Here is a 9,984-nt window from a genome sequence, read left to right on the forward strand (position 1 = left end):
TCTCGGGATATTTCAAAATTATAAATATTACCTGGTCCCCTCAAAATTATTTTGTGCCCCTTAAAAAAAATCAGTGTGTCCCCTCAAAAAATATCAAAGTAATTAAACAAAATAAATAAAGTATATCCTATTAAAATATTATATTTAGTTAAGTCCAACTGTACAAAATATATTATTTCTTTTCGTTTAACTTGCTTTACTATATTAATTCCCTTACACCTGCGCGAAATATAAAGTTATAACTGTAGCAGAACCAATAATACGGAACGTAATCATGTACAAATATTGATTAGAATATACTAATTAAGGTTAAGTGCTAATGTTCGTCGTCATGTATTCAGTTGTACCCAAGTATTTACGGCGGCGTATTTAACTTCATTCCCTCCGTGTAGTTCTCAGCAAAGATAATTTAAATTCGTACCCTAGATTCGAATACTGAGAGCTTTAACAATGACGTTTTTGTTACGAAGCGTTTACCCTTTTCCGGCACGTGACCTCAGAAAAATCGGGCTCCATCGGTTGCGGTAAGGCGAAAACCATGGAGCGAATTTTTTCTGAGTTCCAGCGGGAAGTGGGTAAACGCTGTCAGCAACGCGCGAGAGAGTGATTTCGTAACTAGGGTACGAGTTTAAATTATCTTTGTTCCCAGTTTACAACGGCTAGCCAAAGATTAATCTATTCAGGTACTATTACTGTTACTTTATATTTTTAAAGTTGGTAAAAATCTAAACAAAACCCAAATTGTATCGTCTGCTCACTTGTTTTTAGTGTGACATTTCTTGGCTTCTAATTGATCAAATTAATTCGGGCCAAATTTATTCAGACAGTAACAACTTTCTAATTGGAATGAAGTTTCTAAATCTAACGGTTCTCGAGATGATTTTTCAATGACCATGAAGACACGGTTCAAGGTCATCGATGTTTACATTTTTAATTGTCCCTCAACACGTGTTAAGTGTCACAAAAAAAATGTAATTCCTAGAGAAAATACTTTTTGAGATATTATATTTGGCCAGGTTTAAGCACATTTGGCCCCACTGTGCGACGGTCAGCTTAGACCACTCTGTAAACTGCGCTATCAGTACATTACATATTTGTACCTTCTCGCTAGCCTATTTTCAAAGACCATTGAAAAGCCCATAGTTATTTTTTTTGGGAATTTTGGTAACGAATAGAACAAGAACAAATGTATTTTTTATATTGATAATTTGAAATGAGGTAAGTAACTTTGGAACCTGACATATTATATCTTCAATAACTAATTGTTTTTTTATTATTTCTTTATTTACGCCCCAAAGCTGCCACTGGCTGCTTATAGGCACTCAAAAAATTTTGGGTACAGATAATACAAACGTTTGAGATACATATATATATAAAAAAAAACAATATGAATACAGTAAAACGTTAAGCACAAGAGGGGGTAAGATATGATCGTTGGGTACGGGCGAAGGAATGTTTTGAGGGTAGAGACACTAAGTCGTGAGGGAGGGAATTCGAAATGGAGAGGGTGCGGTGTGTAAAATGGCGCTGTCGGTAAGAAGTGTTAACGCGAGGTAGGAATAGTTTTTTGTTGTGTCCACGGGTGGAAGTCAAATGTGGGTGCTCGAAAAATTATCCTTCATGAAGGAAACTGGAGCCTGACACAATCGAGAATAGTTCGGTTAGGTCATTTGCTTGATGTCTTTCTTATGGCGTGGGAATGGAAAGGAACTGTCGGCGATCGTCAGCCGAGACATCGCGCAGCTAAGGGACAAGCTTAGTGAGCCTATTTAACGATTTTTTTATGAGGGTAATGTCCTTCTTGAAATGTGGGGGCCAAATTTGTGACGCGAAGTCCAGTAGTGAAAGGATAAAGGTTTTGAAGAGAGTCTTGATCAGTTTCGGGGACTTGAAGTGAAAAGGACTCCGGGTCATGCCAGTAAACATGTTTATCTTTTTGGCCACAGTGCGGCAGTGATCGGAGAAGGACAGCTTCTCATCAATGAGAACCCCAAGATCTCGGATGCAGCTCGTTGGTTGGCCCCCCAGATAGTAAGTGTGACGAGAGTTGTTTCTGCCAAGATGGAGAACGTTTGATTTGGCTGCATTGAATGAGAGGCCAGCCTCAGCTGCCCAGGCTTCTACCCTGGATAGGTCAGACTGGAGTTCAACGTGGGATGTGCTGGTCGAGAGCACGTGGATGAGTTTTGTGTCGTCTGCGAATAAACTGACTAGGGCATGGTGGACAGAAGCTGGTAGACTATTGACGTAAATGGCGAAGAGCAGGGGGGTCAATACTGAGCCCTGCGGCACACCACTGGTAACAGGACGATAAGAGGACTTAGCACCTCTAATGACAACCCGTTGTGAACGTTGGATCAGGAAGGCCTGTATCCAGCGAAGGGGGTAGCCTGAGATATCCACTGCCTGGAGATTCCAGAAAAGTTGGTGATGGGGGACGGTATCGAAGGCCTTCCGTGTGTCGAGGTAAATCACGTCAACGGCGTGCCCAGATTCCAGGGCAGAGGTCCAGGAGTTTGATGCTTCCAAAAGGTTCGTGGTACAAGACCGTTTGGGTAGAAAGCCGTGCTGATTTTTCGAGAAGACTGACGAAGCCATCAGGTTTTTCAGTAGAAAGTCTTTGACAAGTGATTCTAGGAGTTTGACCACCTGACTAGTAAGACTGATGGGCCGGTAATTTTGCGGTTTGGTTGGGTCCTATTTCTTTAGTATAGGAGCGACGTAGACCGTGAAGAATGACGAAGCCATCAGTTTTTGCAGTAGAAAGCCTTTGACAAGTGATTCTAGGAGTTTGACCACCTGACTAGTAAGACTGAAAGGCCGGTAATTTTGCGGTTTGGTTGGGTCCTATTTCTTTAGTATAGGAGCGACGTAGACCGTGAAGAATGACGAAGCCATCAGTTTTTGCAGTAGAAAGCCTTTGACAAGTGATTCTAGGAGTTTGACCACCTGACTAGTAAGACTGAAAGGCCGGTAATTTTGCGGTTTGGTTGGGTCCTATTTCTTTAGTATAGGAGCGACGTAGACCGTGAAGAATGACGAAGCCATCAGTTTTTGCAGTAGAAAGCCTTTGACAAGTGATTCTAGGAGTTTGACCACCTGACTAGTAAGACTGAAAGGCCGGTAATTTTGCGGTTTGGTTGGGTCCTATTTCTTTAGTATAGGAGCGACGTAGACCGTGAAGAATGACGAAGCCATCAGTTTTTGCAGTAGAAAGCCTTTGACAAGTGATTCTAGGAGTTTGACCACCTGACTAGTAAGACTGAAAGGCCGGTAATTTTGCGGTTTGGTTGGGTCCTATTTCTTTAGTATAGGAGCGACGTAGACCGTGAAGAATGACGAAGCCATCAGTTTTTGCAGTAGAAAGCCTTTGACAAGTGATTCTAGGAGTTTGACCACCTGACTAGTAAGACTGAAAGGCCGGTAATTTTGCGGTTTGGTTGGGTCCTATTTCTTTAGTATAGGAGCGACGTAGACCGTGAAGAATGACGAAGCCATCAGTTTTTGCAGTAGAAAGCCTTTGACAAGTGATTCTAGGAGTTTGACCACCTGACTAGTAAGACTGAAAGGCCGGTAATTTTGCGGTTTGGTTGGGTCCTATTTCTTTAGTATAGGAGCGACGTAGACCGTGAAGAATGACGAAGCCATCAGTTTTTGCAGTAGAAAGCCTTTGACAAGTGATTCTAGGAGTTTGACCACCTGACTAGTAAGACTGAAAGGCCGGTAATTTTGCGGTTTGGTTGGGTCCTATTTCTTTAGTATAGGAGCGACGTAGACCGTGAAGAATGACGAAGCCATCAGTTTTTGCAGTAGAAAGCCTTTGACAAGTGATTCTAGGAGTTTGACCACCTGACTAGTAAGACTGAAAGGCCGGTAATTTTGCGGTTTGGTTGGGTCCTATTTCTTTAGTATAGGAGCGACGTAGACCGTGAAGAATGACGAAGCCATCAGTTTTTGCAGTAGAAAGCCTTTGACAAGTGATTCTAGGAGTTTGACCACCTGACTAGTAAGACTGAAAGGCCGGTAATTTTGCGGTTTGGTTGGGTCCTATTTCTTTAGTATAGGAGCGACGTAGACCGTGAAGAATGACGAAGCCATCAGTTTTTGCAGTAGAAAGCCTTTGACAAGTGATTCTAGGAGTTTGACCACCTGACTAGTAAGACTGAAAGGCCGGTAATTTTGCGGTTTGGTTGGGTCCTATTTCTTTAGTATAGGAGCGACGTAGACCGTGAAGAATGACGAAGCCATCAGTTTTTGCAGTAGAAAGCCTTTGACAAGTGATTCTAGGAGTTTGACCACTTACTAGTAAGACTGAAAGGCCGGTAATTTTGCGGTTTGGTTGGGTCCTATTTCTTTAGTATAGGAGCGACGTAGACCGTGAAGAATGACGAAGCCATCAGTTTTTGCAGTAGAAAGCCTTTGACAAGTGATTCTAGGAGTTTGACCACTTACTAGTAAGACTGAAAGGCCGGTAATTTTGCGGTTTGGTTGGGTCCTATTTCTTTAGTATAGGAGCGACGTAGACCGTGAAGAATGACGAAGCCATCAGTTTTTGCAGTAGAAAGCCTTTGACAAGTGATTCTAGGAGTTTGACCACTTACTAGTAAGACTGAAAGGCCGGTAATTTTGCGGTTTGGTTGGGTCCTATTTCTTTAGTATAGGAGCGACGTAGACCGTGAAGAATGACGAAGCCATCAGTTTTTGCAGTAGAAAGCCTTTGACAAGTGATTCTAGGAGTTTGACCACTTACTAGTAAGACTGAAAGGCCGGTAATTTTGCGGTTTGGTTGGGTCCTATTTCTTTAGTATAGGAGCGACGTAGACCGTGAAGAATGACGAAGCCATCAGTTTTTGCAGTAGAAAGCCTTTGACAAGTGATTCTAGGAGTTTGACCACTTACTAGTAAGACTGAAAGGCCGGTAATTTTGCGGTTTGGTTGGGTCCTATTTCTTTAGTATAGGAGCGACGTAGACCGTGAAGAATGACGAAGCCATCAGTTTTTGCAGTAGAAAGCCTTTGACAAGTGATTCTAGGAGTTTGACCACCTGACTAGTAAGACTGAAAGGCCGGTAATTTTGCGGTTTGGTTGGGTCCTATTTCTTTAGTATAGGAGCGACGTAGACCGTGAAGAATGACGAAGCCATCAGTTTTTGCAGTAGAAAGCCTTTGACAAGTGATTCTAGGAGTTTGACCACCTGACTAGTAAGACTGAAAGGCCGGTAATTTTGCGGTTTGGTTGGGTCCTATTTCTTTAGTATAGGAGCGACGTAGACCGTGAAGAATGACGAAGCCATCAGTTTTTGCAGTAGAAAGCCTTTGACAAGTGATTCTAGGAGTTTGACCACTTACTAGTAAGACTGAAAGGCCGGTAATTTTGCGGTTTGGTTGGGTCCTATTTCTTTAGTATAGGAGCGACGTAGACCGTGAAGAATGACGAAGCCATCAGTTTTTGCAGTAGAAAGCCTTTGACAAGTGATTCTAGGAGTTTGACCACCTGACTAGTAAGACTGAAAGGCCGGTAATTTTGCGGTTTGGTTGGGTCCTATTTCTTTAGTATAGGAGCGACGTAGACCGTGAAGAATGACGAAGCCATCAGTTTTTGCAGTAGAAAGCCTTTGACAAGTGATTCTAGGAGTTTGACCACTTACTAGTAAGACTGAAAGGCCGGTAATTTTGCGGTTTGGTTGGGTCCTATTTCTTTAGTATAGGAGCGACGTAGACCGTGAAGAATGACGAAGCCATCAGTTTTTGCAGTAGAAAGCCTTTGACAAGTGATTCTAGGAGTTTGACCACCTGACTAGTAAGACTGAAAGGCCGGTAATTTTGCGGTTTGGTTGGGTCCTATTTCTTTAGTATAGGAGCGACGTAGACCGTGAAGAATGACGAAGCCATCAGTTTTTGCAGTAGAAAGCCTTTGACAAGTGATTCTAGGAGTTTGACCACTTACTAGTAAGACTGAAAGGCCGGTAATTTTGCGGTTTGGTTGGGTCCTATTTCTTTAGTATAGGAGCGACGTAGACCGTGAAGAATGACGAAGCCATCAGTTTTTGCAGTAGAAAGCCTTTGACAAGTGATTCTAGGAGTTTGACCACTTACTAGTAAGACTGAAAGGCCGGTAATTTTGCGGTTTGGTTGGGTCCTATTTCTTTAGTATAGGAGCGACGTAGACCGTGAAGAATGACGAAGCCATCAGTTTTTGCAGTAGAAAGCCTTTGACAAGTGATTCTAGGAGTTTGACCACTTACTAGTAAGACTGAAAGGCCGGTAATTTTGCGGTTTGGTTGGGTCCTATTTCTTTAGTATAGGAGCGACGTAGACCGTGAAGAATGACGAAGCCATCAGTTTTTGCAGTAGAAAGCCTTTGACAAGTGATTCTAGGAGTTTGACCACTTACTAGTAAGACTGAAAGGCCGGTAATTTTGCGGTTTGGTTGGGTCCTATTTCTTTAGTATAGGAGCGACGTAGACCGTGAAGAATGACGAAGCCATCAGTTTTTGCAGTAGAAAGCCTTTGACAAGTGATTCTAGGAGTTTGACCACTTACTAGTAAGACTGAAAGGCCGGTAATTTTGCGGTTTGGTTGGGTCCTATTTCTTTAGTATAGGAGCGACGTAGACCGTGAAGAATGACGAAGCCATCAGTTTTTGCAGTAGAAAGCCTTTGACAAGTGATTCTAGGAGTTTGACCACTTACTAGTAAGACTGAAAGGCCGGTAATTTTGCGGTTTGGTTGGGTCCTATTTCTTTAGTATAGGAGCGACGTAGACCGTGAAGAATGACGAAGCCATCAGTTTTTGCAGTAGAAAGCCTTTGACAAGTGATTCTAGGAGTTTGACCACCTGACTAGTAAGACTGAAAGGCCGGTAATTTTGCGGTTTGGTTGGGTCCTATTTCTTTAGTATAGGAGCGACGTAGACCGTGAAGAATGACGAAGCCATCAGTTTTTGCAGTAGAAAGCCTTTGACAAGTGATTCTAGGAGTTTGACCACCTGACTAGTAAGACTGAAAGGCCGGTAATTTTGCGGTTTGGTTGGGTCCTATTTCTTTAGTATAGGAGCGACGTAGACCGTGAAGAATGACGAAGCCATCAGTTTTTGCAGTAGAAAGCCTTTGACAAGTGATTCTAGGAGTTTGACCACTTACTAGTAAGACTGAAAGGCCGGTAATTTTGCGGTTTGGTTGGGTCCTATTTCTTTAGTATAGGAGCGACGTAGACCGTGAAGAATGACGAAGCCATCAGTTTTTGCAGTAGAAAGCCTTTGACAAGTGATTCTAGGAGTTTGACCACTTACTAGTAAGACTGAAAGGCCGGTAATTTTGCGGTTTGGTTGGGTCCTATTTCTTTAGTATAGGAGCGACGTAGACCGTGAAGAATGACGAAGCCATCAGTTTTTGCAGTAGAAAGCCTTTGACAAGTGATTCTAGGAGTTTGACCACTTACTAGTAAGACTGAAAGGCCGGTAATTTTGCGGTTTGGTTGGGTCCTATTTCTTTAGTATAGGAGCGACGTAGACCGTGAAGAATGACGAAGCCATCAGTTTTTGCAGTAGAAAGCCTTTGACAAGTGATTCTAGGAGTTTGACCACCTGACTAGTAAGACTGAAAGGCCGGTAATTTTGCGGTTTGGTTGGGTCCTATTTCTTTAGTATAGGAGCGACGTAGACCGTGAAGAATGACGAAGCCATCAGTTTTTGCAGTAGAAAGCCTTTGACAAGTGATTCTAGGAGTTTGACCACCTGACGGTAATTTTCTGGTTTGGTTGGGTCTACTTTCTTTGGGATAGGAGCGACGTAGGCCGTGCGCCAGTCTTCGGGAACAAGACCCGTGTTCAAACTTAAGTTGAATATGTACGTCAAGGGGCCGGCAATACTGGTTGCAGTACGTTTTAAAAGGTTGGGGTGAATGTTATCAGGGCCAGGTGCCTTAGCTGAATTTAGGCCTTTCAATTTTTTCAGAACGTCAACATAGGAAACTTGGAAAGAGTCATCTGGAGAAAAGACTTCTTCGCTAGCCTTGCCAGTGGGAGATGGTATTGGTTCTTTTGATGGAGTAAATACAGATACAAAGTAGGCGTTAAACGCTACCGCAATGTCGTTATCAGCAGTGATTGGTTTGTCATGTAGTCTAAGGCATTGAACCCCAGGTTTTGACTTGCGCTTCGAATTGATAAACTTGAAAAATGCTTTAGGGTTTGTTTTCATATTGTCGACAGTGACGGATTCAACATTTTGTCTGGCTTTGTGGGACAGGTGCACAAGATGATTTCTTGCCTTTTTGTAGTTATCATGAAGAGTGGCGAGATCGGGGGATTGTAGCTTCCTGTTTTTTTTTAAAGTTTTCCAAGTCTTTTCCTTGGCGGCTTTGGCAAGACGGAGCTCTTTCGACGGAAATTTTCGAACACCAGACCTCTTAATGCGGAGAAGTTGGCTAGCGGCAGAAAGTAGTTCAGTGCAAAAAATATCGCAGCATTCGGAGACAGACCGAGAGTGAAAGACAGTAGGCCAGTCGAGGCCGGAGAGATGCGCATTCAGATTTCCGTAGTCAGAGTTGAAGTAATCCACTCGCGCAACAGGGAGTTGGGGGTTGGGAAGTGGAAGACGCAGCTTAAAAGAGACCGCCTGTTGGTCACTCTTGCCCAGAGGAGAGACACATTGCACATCGTAGACGAGCAGCGGATCATTTGAGAGCATCAGGTCCAAAGTGTTGTCGTTATGTTTAGAAAACCGAGTGGCGAAGGATACAAATTGGTGAAGACCCTGCATCGTTAATACATCGAGGAAGTCGTCGTCTGCTTGCGCAGTGGTCTGTGGTAGTTCAGGGTTGGACCCGTTTATAGTGGGATAGTTGAAGTCGCCCATTAAAAGTAGGCATACATTTTGAGGATGCATAGTTGTTAACGTGCTGTAAAAGGTGAAGAAGATCCGGTTTGTTATTGAACGAGCCAGAGCGATACGCACACGACCAAAAAGGAGGCCGACCGAGTGTGGAGCTCAATAGCAGTGTATTCAAGACCATTATAAGGTTTAATTTTGCAAGATGAGCAGGAATTCGATAACAATACATCAAGAACTGGGCACGATCGATAATCATAGGAGACGTTGATGGCGGTACCTCCCCCGGACGTGGAAGTCGGACGGTCCGAGCGGTATAGTACATATGAGGGAAGAGCTAGTTCAGCATCAGGGAGGTCATCTTTAAACCAAGTTTCGGTGATTGAGATAAGTTTAGTGTCGACCGTATAAACCCGTAAATAAAGTTTATCGCGGATTTCTTGATTGCGAAGGCTACGAGCGTTGAGGAGGAGACAGAAGGGCGACAAGGTATGTTATGGTGAGGTGGTTGTAGGTAATGTGGTTGGTAGTAGGGTAGCAGCAGGAGCGGGGGGGTGAGACGGTCAGCATCGTGAATTGGTCTTCAAAGGTATGTAGTTCGGCGATATATACTGGTTTGGTGAAGAGTACTGGGGGCCGGCGTGTTGAGGCGGGCAGGGAATTTGCCCAGGGGGGAAATAGTGATTGTTTGGTTGATGCGACGAATGAGAACGCTCTGTAGACGAAGGGAATACAGCCGGGAATGTAGGATACGTGAATTCGGAGGAACTGAGTGTAGGAGTGTGGGTGCCATATAGAACAGTATTGTAGTGAGCTTGAAAGTATGGTGCATGGAGAAACGGAGGGATATTATGCGCTGAATTTTCCGGTGCACGATGGGAACTGGCGTAGGTTGACTGGTGTAACTGATTTCCCATGACACGCGAAGGGGTTGTGGAGTCAGAGTGAAACTGGGGTCGCTCAGTGTTCGTAGTATAGTGGGAAGCGTATTCGGAGGGGGAGTGAGATTGATTTGGCAAGGCGGGAGGGAACCTCATGCTGACCTGGACAATCTTATAGTTTCGAATACAGAGATCCGATTCTCCATTTTGCAGGCGCAATTTGAGTTCTTCGAACGCGGTCTGGTAAAGAGTCTGCTGTCGCTTCATTCGATCGG

At 43.7% G+C, this 9,984-nt stretch overlaps 1 protein-coding gene across 1 annotated transcript; it reads right to left on the reverse strand.

Annotated features, from left to right (window-relative positions):
* Positions 1-7,631: 7,631 nt before the first annotated feature.
* On the reverse strand, positions 7,632-8,885 carry LOC149937226 (uncharacterized). The gene has a single exon (XM_090153760.1). It carries the CDS (start codon positions 8,883-8,885, stop codon positions 7,632-7,634), a length of 1,254 nt encoding a protein of 417 aa, XP_090009886.1.
* Positions 8,886-9,984: the final 1,099 nt, after the last annotated feature.

The sequence above is a fragment of the Leiobunum rupestre genome, chromosome 7 (genome assembly GCF_980474605.1).
Source record: "Leiobunum rupestre chromosome 7, qqLeiRupe1.1.hap1, whole genome shotgun sequence".
Taxonomy (NCBI): domain Eukaryota; kingdom Metazoa; phylum Arthropoda; class Arachnida; order Opiliones; family Sclerosomatidae; genus Leiobunum; species Leiobunum rupestre.